Source organism: Acipenser ruthenus, chromosome 28 (assembly GCF_902713425.1).
Source record: "Acipenser ruthenus chromosome 28, fAciRut3.2 maternal haplotype, whole genome shotgun sequence".
NCBI classification, from domain to species: domain Eukaryota; kingdom Metazoa; phylum Chordata; class Actinopteri; order Acipenseriformes; family Acipenseridae; genus Acipenser; species Acipenser ruthenus.
In genome coordinates, this window is record NC_081216.1 from 15,327,307 (window position 1) to 15,347,388 (window position 20,082).

The following is a 20,082-nucleotide window of genomic DNA, read 5'->3' on the forward strand; positions in this document are numbered from 1 at the left end:
ACTAAAACAGTACTGGTTACAAAAGCATCCATTCTCATAAAGATGTGAATTTAAAAAACGGCAGATAAGATATGATTAGAACTAACTCCCTCCCCTCCATTTTAATGTCAGTGCATACAATTTACAAAAAGGGAAAAAACTTAATTTAGTATCTTACATCAGAGGGCGCTGTAGTTTACAAACGCAAGTAGAGTGACTGCATGTGCTTCTCTTGCCATTTCTCTTCCTGTCCTTCAGATGATCTTCTGCCTGGAGCAGGAAACTTGTGCTGACCCCATGTGAATGCTATGAGCGCTTTCTAAATGTCAGTTTATTTAAACATCGTCAGGCGTTAACAAAACACATTATGGCAAGAAGAGTAATGTAAGTAAATCTACGTTTCAAATTAGATACGTAGGGACTCTGAAAATCAAGTGCACTGTTTTAGTTCTTCATGTCGCACATTTCTTTTTGATACGTACTGAACTGTATTGTAGGTCCGTGTCTATCTGTAGATGCTGCGTAAACAGGTCATGTCGCAATGTATAAAGAAAAAGGACATGCGTATATGTTGTTTTTTTATTAATAACTATAAATCACAGGAAACTGTTATAATAAAACATGGTAAAGCTAAGGCAAGCATTGCAGTGCTTGGAAAAACTGCAAAGTTACCATGCGAATTTCCTGTAGTTCCAGTAGTAAATAAATGGTAACATAAGAGTATAAGTTTTCTGAATATAGTATAACTGTATTTCTTCTTCAAAATATACGGTGATAATAATATTAAGCTACTTTTTAAAATGACACATTTGAAAGCAGCTGAATCGTTGGTTGTTTTTCTTTTCACTTTATGTTCATAATGATGTTCTAGCAGACTGCTTTTGAGGTCGGATGCTCAATAAATTGGCAGTTGATTACATAGTCGTTATTGGTGTACAGGCGGTCTTCCTGAAGCGCAGGCCTCTTCAGTTTGTCCGAATGTACAATCACTAATGGTCACGTATCCAGAGCAGTACACCTCCACAGTCTCATTGCCCACGGTTCATACACAGTATGGCATCCAGGGGGCATGCCACACATTGTTATGAGAACAGCGTCTATATGGAGGCTGTTCAGTGTATGTCACAATTTTACATTCTGCTAACTGCTAATCCAATTGAAATAAAACATGGCAAGAACCGGCTTTAGCACAGTGTTAGCATCTGAGTGTATCTGGAAGCTGTCTGACTGTATAGCTTTCAAAGTATTCAAGATATTTTCCTGATACTCGCTACACGCACATAGCTGCTCTTGTAGCTTAACAATGTGCCAACATTTCACCTATTGGTGACCACGGATGTCAATGCAATGTAGAAAAAGTGCAATGACAACACACAGAATGCCATATTGTACCTGTGAGAACCCATGAATCACTAGTTACCACCTTCTCTGTAGTTTGTCCAGGTTACAGTGCCTTGCGAAAGTATTCGGCCCCCTTGAACTTTGCGACCTTTTGCCACATTTCAGGCTTCAAACATAAAGATATGAAACTGTAATTTTTTGTGAAGAATCAACAACAAGTGGGACACAATCATGAAGTGGAACGAAATTTATTGGATATTTCAAACTTTTTTAACAAATAAAAAACTGAAAAATTGGGCGTGCAAAATTATTCAGCCCCCTTAAGTTAATACTTTGTAGCGCCACCTTTTGCTGCGATTACAGCTGTAAGTCGCTTGGGGTATGTCTCTATCAGTTTTGCACATCGAGAGACTGAAATTTTTGCCCATTCCTCCTTGCAAAACAGCTCGAGCTCAGTGAGGTTGGATGGAGAGCATTTGTGAACAGCAGTTTTCAGTTCTTTCCACAGATTCTCGATTGGATTCAGGTCTGGACTTTGACTTGGCCATTCTAACACCTGGATATGTTTATTTGTGAACCATTCCATTGTAGATTTTGCTTTATGTTTTGGATCATTGTCTTGTTGGAAGACAAATCTCCGTCCCAGTCTCAGGTCTTTTGCAGACTCCATCAGGTTTTCTTCCAGAATGGTCCTGTATTTGGCTCCATCCATCTTCCCATCAATTTTAACCATCTTCCCTGTCCCTGCTGAAGAAAAGCAGGCCCAAACCATGATGCTGCCACCACCATGTTTGACAGTGGGGATGGTGTGTTCAGGGTGATGAGCTGTGTTGCTTTTACGCCAAACATAACGTTTTGCATTGTTGCCAAAAAGTTCGATTTTGGTTTCATCTGACCAGAGCACCTTCTTCCACATGTTTGGTGTGTCTCCCAGGTGGCTTGTGGCAAACAGTAAACGACACTTTTTATGGATATCTTTAAGAAATGGCTTTCTTCTTGCCACTCTTCCATAAAGGCCAGATTTGTGCAGTATACGACTGATTGTTGTCCTATGGACAGAGTCTCCCACCTCAGCTGTAGATCTCTGCAGTTCATCCAGAGTGATCATGGGCCTCTTGGCTGCATCTCTGATCAGTCTTCTCCTTGTATGAGCTGAAAGTTTAGAGGGACGGCCAGGTCTTGGTAGATTTGCAGTGGTCTGATACTCCTTCCATTTCAATATTATCGCTTGCACAGTGCTCCTTGGGATGTTTAAAGCTTGGGAAATCTTTTTGTATCCAAATCCGGCTTTAAACTTCTCCACAACAGTATCTCGGACCTGCCTGGTGTGTTCCTTGTTCTTCATGATGCTCTCTGCGCTTTAAACGGACCTCTGAGACTATCACAGTGCAGGTGCATTTATACGGAGACTTGATTACACACAGGTGGATTCTATTTATCATCATTAGTCATTTAGGTCAACATTGGATCATTCAGAGATCCTCACTGAACTTCTGGAGAGAGTTTGCTGCACTGAAAGTAAAGGGGCTGAATAATTTTGCACGCCCAATTTTTCAGTTTTTTATTTGTTAAAAAAGTTTGAAATATCCAATAAATTTCGTTCCACTTCATGATTGTGTCCCACTTGTTGTTGATTCTTCACAAAAAATTACAGTTTCATATCTTTATGTTTGAAGCCTGAAATGTGGCAAAAGGTCGCAAAGTTCAAGGGGGCCGAATACTTTCGCAAGGCACTGTATATAACCACAACAAAGACTGTATGCAATGTCTGTATTATAGTGTGAATGGTTACTGAGGTGTGAGCCCCCAAAGTGGACAGCAGGCCAGGCATGGCATCCCTTCAGCACCCCAGAACTCAAAAGAGCCCATAACTTTAAAAATAATAGTTGAGCTTAGAGCTAACATTTTGGGATTCTTCATAAAACGCTTCCAGGTATTTCAATGTGCGATATCAAAATAACAGGTGGGGCCTGTTGATCCATTTCATGGGGGGATGTATGTTTCACTGTAGTTGACAGCTTTAATTTTGTATTTAGAGGCTTATTGGAGATATACATTTTGTTACTGACATTTGTTTCAACTGTTGGATTAGGAGTGTGCCATACTGTAGTAAAAAGGCCCTGCCTCTATGAAAATGCAGATTCTTCTGCCCCAATGGTAGTGTGTATGTGTTGCCCATCATTTGGGGACTCATCCTGCTATTGCTCTTTGGTGCTGTTCTTACAAAGCACTTTTTATTTTTTTAAATTATAACTCCCCTACACTTCAGGCTGCCCATGATGTAGTGTGAACCCCAGACATGGTGATTGATTTGAAATGTGCTTGTCTGTGCCTCTCCCTAGATACCCACTCTATCAGCTCGGGAACCCCCAGTTGAGGATTTTCCGAACCAACTTCTTCATGACCCTGGTAAAACCGGGCAAGGAACAGCCGCCTGACACTGTGCAGTTTCGGATACCCATGGAGTGAGTGCTTAATACTGTACACACTTTGCAATAAGCAAACACATTTTTATTGCTCTAGTTAAGGCAGCCACGTTTACATTGTTGTTTTGTAAACCACCTGCAATAAACTACAGGTAACTTACAAAAGACTCGGTAAACTCAAATATTATTTTGGAAATAACGCTGTTTAATCATATGAAAGGACATCCTGCGACCTTCAAAGAGTTATAAGATATGTTCATTTTAAACACACTGGGGTGCATTTGCAGTACTGGCAGGCAAGTATGTAAAGAACTTTAATAATGAACTGGAATGCCATTCAGTCAGTATGCTGTCAACATAATTCAGAAATACAGCAGGGATAAAATGACTTGACCGCTGCTTAACACTAGTTTATAGTTTATTGGAACTTTTAGTACCAATACAATAAGCATGTGTTTACACATTTAAAGGTAGCAGCCTTACCTCTAGCATAACACAGGACCAACAGGCAAGTAATAACTGCAGAGCGCATTGAGTGTACCTTCATACAAGACTGTCAAGTGAATAAGTGATGGAAATAAGTCTCCTATTGCATAGTAGTTTCATCCATTCCAGGTTTTACTTCAAGCTTGTATAGGTAACAAGCTCAGGTGAGTCTTATTAAACTCTGAGTAAAACCAGGAATGGATCAAACCGCTGTGCAATGGGAGTCTTATTTCCATCCCTGCTGGGGTGTCATGGACAACATGGAATCTAGCACAAGTAAAGTAACGTGTTTCTTGTAAACACTGCAGGGGGTTCTGGAACACCTTAACACTGCTGTGAGAAGTTGAGAGTAGGTTTTGCAGGGGGTTATTTGTTTGCATCCCAGGCATCTGGTCAATTGACCCGAATGGACTAGATTCTCAAAGCCATTTACTCCAAAATGTCCTTAGCACGACTTTTTCAGATGGTACAAATATGCCCAATGAAGTTACCTAATCAGTAATAAGCAACTCGGACAATTCATTTAGGGGCTTGTGAGTAGTCTGAAGTTGTTTCTTTTTTTATTTCATGCTGTATTATGCATATGTGTAATAATAATGAAGGTCAAGCTGAATAAGCCAGTAGTACTTTCTCGTAGTGTAAAATATGTTGTGCATTTTTCACTTCACTGGTTTGAGAGGGAGGGGGAGAAGTTGTAGTCGTTGAATGGATACCACACAAAGTTATGCAGTGCCACAATGTGAGATAAGATCGACTTCAAACAGCAATAACATCATCAGAATAATAATTAGTACGAACATGGGTTTTTCACGTTTTGAATACTTTCAAAATGTAAATGAATATTTGAATATTGTTTAATTTTGATGTTATAATAATAATGTTATTATTATTTATTTTTAATTGTAGACTTTTTAATAGATTTGTATTTTTTATTGTAATACTACAAAAAAACCTCTAGAGGGCATGCAAGTTCCAAGAATGAGCTTTTCAAAATCTGAGAGGCTCTTCTAGTGCTTTCCCTTATTAGTCCACTGTTTTAAACTGAAATTGTATAATGTTAATTGAGAATGATATTTGATGGCTGATATAAAAGCATTGACCGTTTCCCTAGAAAGACACATTTATGCTCCCAGTATTACAGCAGGGCTAAAAGAAAGCTGCCAGAGCATTTGTCCTGCTGAAGAAACCAGCCAAGTTTAAGTGGATGGAAACCAACTACTGGGGCTCACTAATGAAAAGTAGTGAGCTTTATCTCTAGCTGTTCTTACATTCATACCACACTTCAGTTTCACTTAGACCTATATACATCTGCTTATCCAATTCTGATACAACTTGGGAACCATATTCTTTACATTATTGAAAGTGCAATTCATATCGCGCGACGCCCGGGACAACAAAATTTGTGTGAAGGACAACAAGTTTTACCATTATACTTTGCCAGTCGGACAAGTACTTTTTTATAACTTTTGTTATAAGAAAATGATGGTTTTAAATGGTACGTCCTAAATTCAGAGAAACACAGTAACCATTTTAGTGGTCTTTTATCCATAATCAATAAAACAACAGCACTCTCTTGTAAAGGAAGAGAGAAAACATGGAGAAACAAAAGGTCCTCACTAGATGACAGAATTAAAGTTATTAAACTTGTAAAGAGAGTAAGTGTCAGAAAAACTGCTTAACAATTCGGCACTAGAAAGACACAGATACAGCATTTTGAAATGGGAAGAACTACGGCTTGAAGTTTTAGGTTTTTATTTTTGTTACGTGACCGTGTTTTGAGCCGATTCAATATCTTAATTAAACTGTTAATTACTAAACAAAGTCGTTTCATTTTACCTTGATGTCCTGATTGACTTGCTGATTCTGTTTCACCGTCTTCATTATTCAAACACAAGAGCAAGCAATGACATTAATCACTTCCCCCAGATGCTACTTTAACTTGCATTTCATTCTCGCACTTGCATGGGAACTAGGTAGCTTCCAACGTGTCCGTTTTGTGTTGTGTTGTTCTTTCCCGCTAATTTAACAGAATGTTCTCATAATTAGGATGTAGCGGCTTAAGACTTAAAGGCAAACCTTTAAAAGGAAAATGTGCGCGGTAATCAAAGGATCTTATGGTTATGCTGGCGTTGGTTTCAGGATGCAATGAATCAACACGTACCTGAAAGGTAGACACAGGCATTGAAATTTGCAAAGGATTTAAAACATTTTGTGTTACCTGAGGCAAGCATTCATTACTTTCACAAAATAATTGGTCTTGTAAATGCATTATCTAAATGAATGCTATTAAATTACATACTTCCTATTGTTCATGTTACATCTGCTGGCGTTTACAGTTTATGTAAGACATACATAATTACAGGAAAGCATGTCAGAGAGAAATAGAAAATTCATAAGTTATGGGCCCTCTTTTAAGAGACCACCTGTGTTAAGAGACCACTATTAGACTGTCCCTTGAGTGGTCTCTTAATACAGGGTTGACTGTACACATATCCTTTTAATTCACAAACCCTCAGTCACACACAGTAACAAACGTATTTAAATGAATGCAGCAATACTATTACATTGCCTTTGTCTGCAGTAGAAGCCCAGTAAAGTCTGACCACCAGCTCTAAGAAGAATATTTAACATAATACAAATTACGAAAACCTATAAACTATTTTATATGTAACGGTATAGCAATGTATTTATTTTTTCAAAAGCTATTTAATCAGGTGGTTGGCAGTGGTTTGTAAAGCTATAGATTGACTTAATTATTTTTATTACAACCTTACGCTGTGACCGAACACCCACAACGCCATTTCTACTCTCCTGTGATGTGCAAATCCTGGGTTAAAGACAAGATATTTAAACGGTGAATTGTGGTGCTGCACGTGAGACTGACAGCTGAGAGCTCTCGTTCATAACTGCGGTGCAAGCAGGAGGGCATGGCCACTGAACTGCGTGTTCTGTGGTTGGTTGGTTGTTTGTTTGTTTGTCAGTTGTGTTAATGTTCGTTGTTAGCAACACTAGACTTGAAGGCGGTGCTAGTAGCCTTCATCCTAGCCTGTGAAAGGACACTCACAGAACTGTTCACATGAACAGCACCTGAGAGGGGAAATAACTCTCAGGTTAATCATAAACTCTTTCAGCTGTTTTTGATGTCCAGTTGGTTTTTAAAGTTTAAAACAGAAAACTCTAATTGCATTTGTGCAGCCAAAGGGACAAACATACCATTAATACACACATGTTTTTGCATATTGCAGCACTCATACCAGTGTATTATACAATTAGACGCAATGTAGAACTAATACACTAATGTAATAAGATACATACCATTGAGTACTTCTCATTTCCGTGGTCCCCCCCCCCCCCCCCCTTCTTGTTGTTGTGGTCGGTTGTAAATGGCAAATCACATGCGAATAGAGCCGCAGCTCATGGATTTCGAAATGAAATTATTGAATCAACATGTTGGCTTCAAAGCGACCAAGATGCTTGGCAGCATTTTAAAATGAAGAAACACTTCCAGGGTTAGAAATGAACTTTTTGAGGAGGTGGCCACTCGGACCACCAGTCAAGAATATCTGGTGGTCCCTTAGAGATTTTGGTGGCCCTACATTTTTCTAAGTGAACTTAAAAACAGTCGCAATAAATCTGGTAAATAACAAAATAACTAAAGCAAGCTGACGTTTGTTTAATTTGACCAATTATTACTTAAAGTCAAATGTTTGTTTTTTTTCTTGTTGTTTTTCAGGCATAAATAGAACATAAAAGTAGAAATTGCGTTTAAAAGAAAAATCCTTGCCATTGTCGTCTCTTCACAATAAACAAAGTGAACAAAGACACATTTTCAAGTAATAGCATTACTGAGGTGTAGTTATGCTTTTTATTTGCTGAAAAAGCAAGTGGAAACTGTCATATTTAACTCAAATAAACACTTAATGTGGAAAAGGTGACATTGTACAATGAAAAAAAAACATTTTGGGTCTCGTTTATAAAACAAAAACCAACTGTTGACCACCATACATAACGTTCCACTTGCTCGTTCGGCCCTTGTTGGACAGAGTGTGGAGTGACGTACCTGCATCTGTACCCCCGATTCTGACTCGCTTCCCAAATCTGAAACACTGACTTGAGCCGGTAGAGATCCCTATTTGGCAGATTGGGTTGCGCATGCATAGCCAGACTGCATATTCTTGGTGACAGAAACCTTTTAAATTGGGGATCAAGAGCAGCTGTCTTATTGTCTGTTTTAGGATTGTCAAATTAATAAAATGCAGTGTTATAAAAATGTAGCCTTACTCAAAAAACGTTCATAGGCCACATTTCAGTTCCATTTCGTTTGAGTAGCACTTGAAACAGCAAATTAATGACCGGAAGATTTAAGTCTAACTCTGACAGGCTGGTGTAACCTTCACGGAACACACATTCCCTATTATTATTGGCTCCTCAATTTAAGTAGCTTTTGAAACAGCCAGTGATAGCAGGGGAATTGAAATCAGTCAGGGTATTGCCTTGATAATTCAGCTAATAGAGATTGCGATCATTGACTTTTTCAATTTCAATTTCCTTCATACACACAAGGTATTCCATTGGTTTGTATGCAATGTCTGTGCCGGTATCTTTTGAAAACAAGACCTGGCAACCACCATAAGCATTGTACTTTTTAACCATTAGACAAAATATTTACATAATACATAAAAACTGCAGCTATAATCATGATTCATTTATTAATAGCATTAGAATTAAATTATACCAAATGACGGTTTTTTTTTATAAATGTGAAATATTCACTCGTGTACCATTTAATTGAATATAGGGTCTGAAATGTAGAACATTAACAAAGAAGATTTGCTTGTTTAATATATTAAATGCAGAGTTTCAGTTTTATTAAGTGTGCTTGTTTTGTAAAATAAAGTAACAATGCATATTTTATTGAATTCATGTTTCTGCATTGTAGCAACAATTAAACAGATCGATGCCCTTCCTGCAATTAACCAAGACTATATATGATAAAAACCCTGCTGCCAGTCAAGGCTCAAGTGTTTTAAATGTTTTAGATGCCATTATATTTACATCATGTTTTTGGTTCTGTTTTCCCCCACCATGTTTTTTTGTTGAATTCTCCCAGTATTGGTGCACCATTATCATAACCATGCTTTTGTTTTGAGGTTTAATGCAAAACAGGCGTTTTAACTGTTAATGGGCGCTTTTAATAGAAGTTTTCACATGGTAAAAATACAAGCTTTTCTTTGTTTCCACAGAGCATGGAACAGCAGACAGTTTAGCACAGCATTGTGCTGGTTTAAGTTTACAAGGGGCTTACCACTGGATTGCCTTAACCCTTTCTAGATCTTACAGAACACTGGTGCTGATATATTTTATCACAGATAAGAACATAAGAAAGTTTACAAACGAGAGGAGGCCATTCAGCCCATCTTGCTCGTTTGGTTGTTAGTAGCTTATTGATCCCAGAATCTCATCAAGCAGCTTCTTGAAGGATCCCAGGGTGTCAGCTTCAACAACATTACTGGGGAGTTGGTTCCAGACCCTCACAATTCTCTGTGTAAAAAAGTGCCTCCTATTTTCTGTTCTGAATGCCCCTTTATCTAATCTCCATTTATGACCCCTGGTCCTTTTTTCTTTTTTCAAGTCTAAGAAGTCCCCCGGGTTGACATTGTCTATACCTTTTAGGATTTTGAATGTTTGAATCAGATCGCCGCGTAGTCTTCTTTGTTCAAGACTGAATAGATTCAATTCTTTTAGCCTGTCTGCATACGACATGCCTTTTAAACCCGGGATAATTCTGGTCGCTCTTCTTTGCACTCTTTCTAGAGCAGCTATATCATTTTTGTAACGAGGTGACCAGAACTGAACACAATATTCTAGGTGAGGTCTTACTAATGCATTGTAGAGTTTTAACATTACTTCCCTTGATTTAAATTCAACACTTCTCACAATATATCCAAGCATCTTGTTAGCCTTTTTTATAGCTTCCCCACATTGTCTAGATGAAGACATTTCTGAGTCAACATAAACTCCTAGGTCTTTTTCATAGTTCCCTTCTTCAATTTCACTATCTCCCATATGATATTTATAATGCACATTTTTATTGCCCGCATGCAATACTTTACACTTTTCTCTATTAAATTTCATTTGCCATGTGTCTGCCCAATTTTGAATGCTGTCTAGATCATTTTGAATGACCTTTGCTGCTTCAACAGTGTTTGCCACTCCTCCTATTTTTGTGTCGTCTGCAAATTTAACGAGTTTGCTTACTATATCAGAGTCTAAATCATTAATGTAGATTAGGAATAGCAGAGGACCTAATACTGATCCCTGTGGTACACCACTGGTTACCTCGCTCCATTTTGAGGTTTCTCCTCTAATCAGTACTTTCTGTTTTCTACCTGTTAACCACTCCCTAATCCATGTGCATGCATTTCCTTGAATCCCTACTGCAAACCCAGAACCGCAGTCCAAAGCCTGGTAACGAAACCATCTCCTTAAAAAAGTACTAAATATAGTACATTAAAGAATGAACAAATAGTCAGTTTTAACAGCTACATAAACAGACCTCCCCTTGAATTCCTTTCAGAACGTCATGCCTTTCATCTTAACCTGCCGTTCCCACTGTAATTGCTTAGGCTTAATTTGGGGAGTCTCTTTGCTACTCTGTACCCCACCATCACGGATGTAAATGTGTGCTTTCTAGCAGCTGTTTGCTAAACAAAAACACTCAACGTTTAATGACACCCACAGCAGTTCCTCTCAATTTCATGCTCACTGCAAATACATGTGCACTTGCAGGTTTTTGGAATAGGAAAAAAAGCTAAGTAAGAAAAAAAAAAGAAAAGAAAAGTGGGTTTTGAATAAAATTAAGAAGGGTTTCCATTTCAGGCAGTATTCCATAGGTCTTTACTACACTTGGTGCATTAAAAGTTTGGATTAGATTATAGAGTGTGGTAATTATCAATCACACAAACAAAACTACAGTAGATGGTTGTATGGTGTTGTTGGCACTGTACATCTTGTGTGGTTTTCGACCAGAATGACTGTCTTGAAACACCTGCTAAGTCATTATTATATTGTTAGTGATTGACATACACTGCTTGGCTACTTTATTGGGACCTGTACCTAATGATCTCAGATTTGACATGACATAGACTCCACAAGGTGTTGGAAGGTGTCTCCATCTAGTCATTAATCATGCAATTGGTGCAGATAGATAGGAAGAGATATGCTCAAAAGGATTGAGATGCGTGTAGTCTCTGTCATGCTCCTCAAACCATTCGCACACATGGCGGATGGGTGCATTATTGTCTTAGTAGTAGCCATTGCCATCCGGGTACAAGGGCACGATTGTGGACTTGAACTGCAACTATGCTGAAGAAAATGATGGCAGTTTTATAGGGCAGGGATCACATTGCATGATTGACTTCATTTGTGTCTCTAATTCAAATGGGGTAATATTTCAAAATTAAAACAGTGGGGTATTTGGATCTGCCAATGTTTAGGCCAATTATCAGTGTTTTCAAATTCGGTATGATTGTCGTAATTCTTTGTGTTGTAACTTTGTCATATCTCGGAAATCAGTTGCATGTCAGATTTTATATTTGTTACATTAAATGTTATGCAAAACATGACAGTGGCCAAAACTTGAACTCATATTTAATGTGGCTGCCAGATGATGAACAAAAAACCCTTTTGAAATATTACTTTCCAAGTGAATTCACAGCTGAATTTGATTCTTACAGTGAAGTTTGAAACCATTCTTTGGGGGCATGTACTTTAACCTCTGGTTATAGTGATGATGGACTACTGGCTCCGATATATATATTTTATTTAAACTTGATATACAGCTGTGTTTTCTCAGATACCTTTGATTATTAAAATTGTCAACAATTCACCGTTCTGTGGCCAGATCATATTTCAGAAACCTTCCGATGTATTCTTCATATATACTTCACTTCCTTCATGCTTACAAACAATTCTGGCAGCCATGCTGTTCCCCAAGGGGTGCCAGTCAGTGGTTCATTAGTAGCTCCCAGGCTTAAGATCTAAAGGAATAAATGTTGTATGTACAGGCCACAACGCTTTTTGTTTTTTAGTTCAAAAGGATTTCTTAAATTGCTCTTGTCTCCGGATTCTTACATGAATATTCAGTTTGTATACATTTTTTTTTTTTTTAATTGTTGCAGCATTTTTTTGATACAGCATACCTTGTTTTTTTTTTTTTTCTTCCAGCCTACAAATATAGAAAATATAAACCTATTTGAAATGTGGACCTCTTTTAGAGCTGCTAATTTTGCCAGTCAGTTTGTACAGCTGTTAAGGCTTGTGCTTTGTGTTTTTTTTTTTTTATTTACAGGTGGCACGTGCAATGTCTATCTGCTGCAAATAGTAGAATGACCATGCCTTTGTCTTGTAGAGTGACTTGGTGTGCATCTGGTTACAAGGAAGGACATGTGTGTCCCTACAACAAATCAACAAGTTTAACACTCAAGATCTACCTCAATAGTTGTACTGATCAGAAATATATAAATAGATATGCTTCTGTGATGAATCTTTTGTTTTGTGTTAGAAGATTTTTTAATCATGTCATTTTTAGTTAGGACTTAAACTTCTGTTTCCAGATGGTTTTTTAATACTGTGCGAAATGGAGGCACCTACAGCAAAATAAATAAATAAATAAAACACTTTAAAGGTTACATTTCTGAATGGAAACATAACGTTTGTAAAGACACATTGAAACCAAAAATAACTTAAGTTTTTTTCCCTACAACTACATCTGCCTTTGGGTACTGCAAACAAACTGGATTGTCAACAAGGCTTTCTGTTTAATACAGTATTATACACAGATGGCTAAGCCAGTGGACGAATAGGGTAAACAAGCATCTAGGGATAATCTTGTACTGTAAGACAGTAGGGAAGTTTTAGCTTACTTTCTCTTTAAAGATTTCCAGGTCTCTAATCAAGCTCTACTCTCCAATGATTTGGCAAAGCATGCCTCTTTAGCTCTACACCCACATATCCGGCAGCCCACATTTCTGCTTTCAAGGAATCCTTCGTTTAAACAAAAACACAGAGGCTAATGCTTTCTGCAGTGCTTCATGGCAATTACATCACAGACGCAGATGGCTTGGAGGCAAACTAAGGTAACTCAAGGTTACATTTGTTTTCAAGTCTCTAAGGATACCAGCTTAAGAGTTTGAAATAGTTGGTGGATTCAGCCAGATGAAAACAATCTCTTGATTGAGCCCCCCCAAAGATTTTCCTAAAATTTCCTTTACACGATTAGAATTAAATAGGCTGAAATATATTAAGGTTTTGTTTCAGTGGAAAAAAATCCATATTCTACAGTAAGTCGGTATTTAAAACAATAATCCTTTAAAAAAAAAATTATATATATATATATATATATATATATATATATATATATATATATATATATATATATATATATATGTATGAGATCTCCTTGTGCTGTAATGGATTGTGAGAACACTTCAATCCTGGGGTTTCAAATGGCAACAAATGGTTCAAATCAACTTTAATTATAAACTGCTGTGATTCCCTTCAATTCTGGTTTCCAGTGTCCTCCAAGTAATTACTAATCTTGTATTACAGATCTGTTTTAAAGTATTCTTTTTATACAATACAATACAATACAATTTGGTCAGATTATGTAGGGCCTATTATCATTTTAAGTGATAACAGAATCCACAAAACATGCTTGTTGTGCACTTCCATTCATTTTATATAACCAGTTTTGAAAGAAACACAAGTTATAGTGAACTTTTATTTTAAAACAAGATATCGGGTCCTACACTTTAAGGAAACCTCTGTTTGATATCAACTTCACAACATTTTAGCATGTTTAACATACCTTTGTCAAGGGAAAGTGTGTTTGAAAACGAACAGTGGAGGTACTTATAGGCGTTTGATGCCTCCCTGTGAGGGCGCTGTGTAAAGGGAACAGAGTGCCCTGGACTGGATGGCCAGACAGTTCATTCCCAGGGTTAGGCAGAAGTCAATCCAGAAGGGAAACTATGTGGCAGCCACGGCTTGGAGGAGTGATTGCAAACGTTTACCAAGGGGGCATGGTTGACAGTATATAAGGGGATGTAGCGAAGTGATCTGATCCTTTGTTATGGTTAATGCTGAACCGGAAGGAGAACCGTGTTGTTATTGTGAGTTTGTCATGTCTAAATACTTGTTTGTTGTTATTAGACGGCTAACACGATCCGGAGCTGTCGCTAAAGGCCAGCACCAAACCCGGACACCACTGCACTTGTGTCACGATTAACTGTTTGCACCACAAGCACTATAGCACTCACTGTGGACCTATGAACGTGTTTGTGTTACGTGTGGGTGTTTAAAATATCTGGACTATTATTTCGGGACCAGCCCATGGATTAAACGTAGCAATACACAACACTGTACTGCCTGTTATCATTATTGTTTACTGTTGTTCTCATACTTGGGACTGCAAAATAAACCATCATTTCACCAGTACTTTGTTTGTCCTTGTCATGGGCACTGCATCATCTCTACACCTGCGCACTGCAAACCACTTTGCCACACAGCTGTATTTGCATGTGTACCCAATTTCAACTACTGTACAGAATCATTTTCTGACCGAAATATTTCATGAGGCAACTAAAGATTTAAGTAAGGGATAAACAATTTGAGTTTGTGCCACTTAAAACATTTCTTCCTACTTGATACTTGTTCACTAGCGGGATTCCGTTAATTGTTAATTTGGTATTTGGATTTGGTTTTCGCTCTTTTGTTACACTTAGCAAAAACAGTTAATTGCGGCAATGTTATCATGAGTTCCTCGGAGTTTGAAATTCCACTTTACACAGACGCAAGTGTCTGCTGCAAGTCAAGATAGTAGCGAGCACTATGTTATAGATGTAGAATATGAAAGTGGCATTAGAAAAATAAAAATGCAAAAAACAAAGGAATGTGAAGCAGGAATGCTAAATGCAAAAGCTGAGTTTAAATCTAACGTCCGTGTAATTGTTGGAGATTTACAAAGTAATGATGAAATTGCTTTTGTTACTGAAAAAAAATAAATATAGTTCTTGCTGTTTAAATGAGGAATGAGAAACTACATCTCCCAGAATGCCATAGCTATCCCAGAACACCGATTGACTGACAGTTGGTTAAACTAATACACCTGTTTGTAATTTAACAAGGCAGGCGGTTATAAAGTGACAGGTTTCAAAGACACTAGCCGTTTGTGGCAATGTAAGGAACTGTGTATAGACCTGAATGCGGTTAAAATATGAGTTAGGATTTATTTTCATTTTGGATTGTTTGTTAAAAGAAGCCGTGTTCCCACTGGAAAAACCCATCCTTTGTTGTCAGTCTTGCATTAGTGTGTTATACTGTAAGTAAAGAAGCTTTGCCACATTTTGTAGTTATGAAAAAAAATGTTTACATTGTTAATGTATAATTGTATGATCCTACTTTTTAGCAAGCAATATTAAATGCTAAATTGAAATCGCAAGCCCTTATCTAAATGTTACGTTTGAAATGTGTAATACTAATTATTGAAGTGATTGTTGCGTAACAAAATTCAGTTTGTTTTTCTGTGGTTTCGTTAATGAATCCAGTTTCCTGTGGATTCGTAGCACTAACTGGATTCATTAATCAACAATATATCTGCCCCGCACTCCCCTTCTCTTCAAAGCCATTCCACCACTTTTAGTTAGAAAATTTATAGAATTAAACAATCAAAAGATATTCTGTGTAATTATTTTCTTAATGATTTACCTGCATTTCTTCCCTTTTATTCGTTATTGTTGCGAATTACTGTAAAACATCGATTTAATTAATAAATAATGTGTTAATCTTCACAGTGTGGGATTTCCTCTGGATTATTATTTTATTATCCGAATGAACAGTGATTGTCTGTAAAGATATATAAATAGAACAATAAGGGTCATGTGAGGGATACTATCCTTAAAGTAAAAGGATATCAGAACACTTTATGCTGTGTACTATTGTCAGTGTTTAGTTCAACTCTTGGCGTTGTGATAATGTGGCATGGAGTGCAAGATGTTTTAATTGTCCCTTCTAGACTCGTCCCTTCTAGACTCGTCCCTTCCTAGCACACCATTTGCCCCTTCCAAAGGGATCGACTAATAGGACAGAATCTGTTTTTTTGTTGTTCCCAGTGTTTTAGATTGAATTGTGTCACCTGTTTGGCTATTCCATGCATTTATAGCTGTGATGTGATGCAGCTACAATTTGTGACCTCTCGTCTGACTCGCTGTGCTAAATTTGAACTTCAATTCAATTCTTCTAGGATTATTTCATTCTTTTAACCTCCTAGATCAGGCAATTCGGTCCTAAAATCAGTCTACTCTCCCTTCTGTGAACCTTCTCAAGTGCAATACTGTATTTTCTGTAGTGAGGTGACTGAGAATGGATATAGGATTCTAGGTGGGGTGTAACTCGAGCATTATTACAGTAGTCTTAGAATAGCTTCCCTAGTTTTGACAATGGCAGTGTAATCTACCATCCTATTGCCTTTTAATTGCCTCGCCACATTGGCAAGATATTTTGATCTGATGTAACACAACATGCCCGCAACTGTAGTTTTAAGATTAGAATGTGCCTATAATTCTTTTATTGGCTATTTTGTGTACTTTTGGAAGGTTAAAGTACTACAACGATTAGCTACTGTCCCATAGGGGCCAACTGCCTAAGGGGAGTTGCCAAAAGTTTTATTTTATTGTGTTTTCTACAGGATGACCAAGTGTGATGTTAAGAACTACCTTGAGAAGATATACAGTGTTCCAGTGGGAGCAGTCAGAACTAGAATCCAGTACTGTAAGTATACATTATTGTTGTATAAATGTATGGTTGTATTATTATCCCCTGCTGGGTATGCCTATCCACATCCAAAAATTGCTCGATGCTTGTGTGTGAGAGGATTGATCCAGCTGAATGTCTAACCTTGAAGAAACAATTTGCATTGAGTTTTTTTTTTTTTTTATCTTTTGAAATTTAAAAGCTTTTAAAAGTGAGTGAATCCTTCTGCTAGATTTGCAGCACCCTGCAAAGAATGTCCAGTAGTTTTGTTACAAAAAATGCCAATGTAATCCCTCAAAAACAAACAAAGCAAAATACTACTGGCACCAAGGGGACAGAGTATTTTGAGAAACTAGCTCAGTGAGGATACCTTTTTGTTTGCAGTTAAAACTGATCATGCAATGCTTACTTTTTATCTTACTATTCGCTTCCCCAAAGCCTTGAGTTCACTTCCTGTTTTACAGGTAATAGGGACCCCATCTGAGGCAAACATTCAAAATCTTTGATGGAAACAGGAAACAATGTAACACAAGTACTCAACAGGGAGTGGACTCCAATAGCGTTTGGAGTCTGAAAACGAGCCTGGAGTGAACTCTGTAGCTCAATTAGAACAAAAGCTATTCATCTGTAATAAAAAATAAAATAATTAAGGTTGCATTTTTGACCAAAACAATATGACCACATATCTTGAATTTATGAGTGATGGAGATCTTTAATTCAGTGTGCTTTGGCTTTCAAAGTGGCACCCTTCTGTATTGATTTTGAACAGAACAGCACTCGGTGAAACGTTCCATGAGTGGCAAATGGTTACGCTGTAGGAGACAGTAAAGATTGCTATGGAAAGTATGTACAACAAAGAAACCCTTTCTTCGTCAACGCTGGGTATTTTGGAGGATGTTACTATAGTTACAGATATCTGGGAAGTTTTACTTGATCTCAGTGTTGACAGCTACATTCTCAAGCACAAGCTAATAGTTGAGGGAACATAAGAATAAAAAAGGACTGCTGGTTGAGATGTTTCCATAATCCTGAGAAGAAAATTACAGTTGTGTGGTTAGCCCTTTACAGTTACCTCACCAGCGATTGACTGGAAACAGGTCACGATGGAAGAGGAGATCAACACTTGTGGAGATCTTTATACTGCAGTCACCTACACTTGTCTTTGTTCCCCGCAGTCTGAGAGGAATAACAACAAGTTTTCTTTTTCCTATCGAAAGAGCTGATGTTTGGTTTCCATCCAGTATGCAACAAATCAAAACCCACCTGTGTTTTGATTTCTTTTCAGCAAAGCTCAATCACACTAGAAGTTCAGTAATTCGGTGAGGACACAAAGGAGAAGCAATAGTAATCAAGCAATGTAATATGTTCCCAGTTTGGGAACTGATTTTTTGAGTGTAGAAACTTGATTTGAAGTTTTAAGAAGAAAAAATATATTTAAGCACAGGAAACTGGACCAGTGAAAATGAAGTGGCGACAGATAGGACAGGGTAGGAGACACTGCTTTACTCAGTGGTGAAAGCATGGGACGGATACCAGGCTATGTTGTTGATGCTGAATTATTGGGACCCATCAGCTCTGGGAACCGGACGAGCATTATTTGGCCGAATGGCCTCTTTTTGTATCATATGTTAGAAGGAAAATTACTTTAAATTACTGGAAAACAGGATTTTTGAATTAGTCATGGAAAAGTTCCATCTTGGTTGAACCATATTCTGGAACAGTGTTTCCTCCATAAGCAACCCCCTTAACTCTGAAACATACCCACGAATGGAGCATTTTACTGATGAATGAAAGAGTTATATGTTATGTGTCCACTTTCTGATCTTTCGCAGGTACGAACAAGAAAAGAAATCACCTAAGCCAGAGGGTGAAGCGGCCTGATTACAAAGTAGCATACGTACAACTGGTGAGTATAAATTAAGCCATACAAAGTGGACTGCAGATATTCACTCTCATGATGTTTGAGTAAGTAGCTTCAAATGTCATTTTAATTAATTCCTTTACATTTCATAATTTTTGTCTCTGTCTGTACCTGGCTCTGAGTTTTCTGCCTAACTGCCCTGCACTAGACAGACTTTCTCATTTCGTTCAATGGTACCTTTCAACACTGCTGGTCCTCCTACTCTAACAGGCTGCCTAGAAAAGCAAACAATGTTATTTTATTCTATTTCCTTAAACCTTTGTGTGTGTGTGTGTGTGTGTGTGTGCTTTAACTGTGACCAGACCATCTTTTTCTGTCTAATTTTTCCCTTTCTCATTAATTCAGCCAACGACAGCGCCCATTTAAAAAAAAAAAAATTTGGTTTTCACTCCATGGGATTCCACTACTTTCAATGGGCCATAGTACAATATAAGGCTTAAAATTGAGGTCTGGTTTCATCCAATTTAACACCCCTCTCTCAAACTTGACAGGTGTCCGCACCTGGTTTGGGGGGACTGATTGTATTGTTGACATGTTTAGAGTTGAACTCTCGTCTGCACTACGTCATTTTGCATGGGAGATTCTGGGGAAAAGGAGCAAACGGAACCTACTTGTTGCAGCGAGCCAGGACTCATTAGCATTTGTATACGCTTACACAAACTGAGGGGCGTACCAAGATAGTTAACCAGGGGAGCAGAATTCAAGGAAGATTATTATGAGGAACACAAAACTTTCCTTTAAGCATACACATTGGAGAAACCATTTAGAGACTTTATTTGCAGGCTTATAAATTTATCTTATGAGAATTAGGCACAGGGCAATGAGAGTATGTTTCCTGTGATAGAACTCCCTGCTTTGTTGTCAACTACTCTCAACAGCCCTCTGGTATTTATTCATTTTCTGTCTCTCTCACAAACTCTTACTGCTCTCCTTGGACAGAGGTCTGGGAAAACAGGCATTATTCAATTACATGCCAGACTTCTTAGAGGAAATAAAGAACAAAGTACTGTAGTTTATTGTCTAGGACAGCTCGTTTCACATTGTGATATATTAGAGAACCAAAAGGATATTTTCTAGCATTTGTCATATAGAAGTAGTAATTAGACAGCAATGTTTCTT

General features: G+C 37.7%; 1 protein-coding gene across 1 annotated transcript in view; it reads left to right on the forward strand.

Moving 5' to 3' along the window:
• Positions 1-174: 174 nt before the first annotated feature.
• The window catches only part of LOC117434671 (large ribosomal subunit protein uL23m-like), a 33,063-nt gene continuing 13,155 nt past the window's right edge, over positions 175-20,082 (forward strand). The window contains exons 1-4 of the mRNA XM_034906715.2: positions 175-363; positions 3,663-3,785; positions 16,978-17,060; positions 18,875-18,948. Coding sequence (XP_034762606.2) covers positions 347-363; positions 3,663-3,785; positions 16,978-17,060; positions 18,875-18,948 — 297 coding nt within the window. The 5' untranslated portion in view covers positions 175-346. The remainder of the gene's footprint in view (positions 364-3,662; positions 3,786-16,977; positions 17,061-18,874; positions 18,949-20,082) is intronic.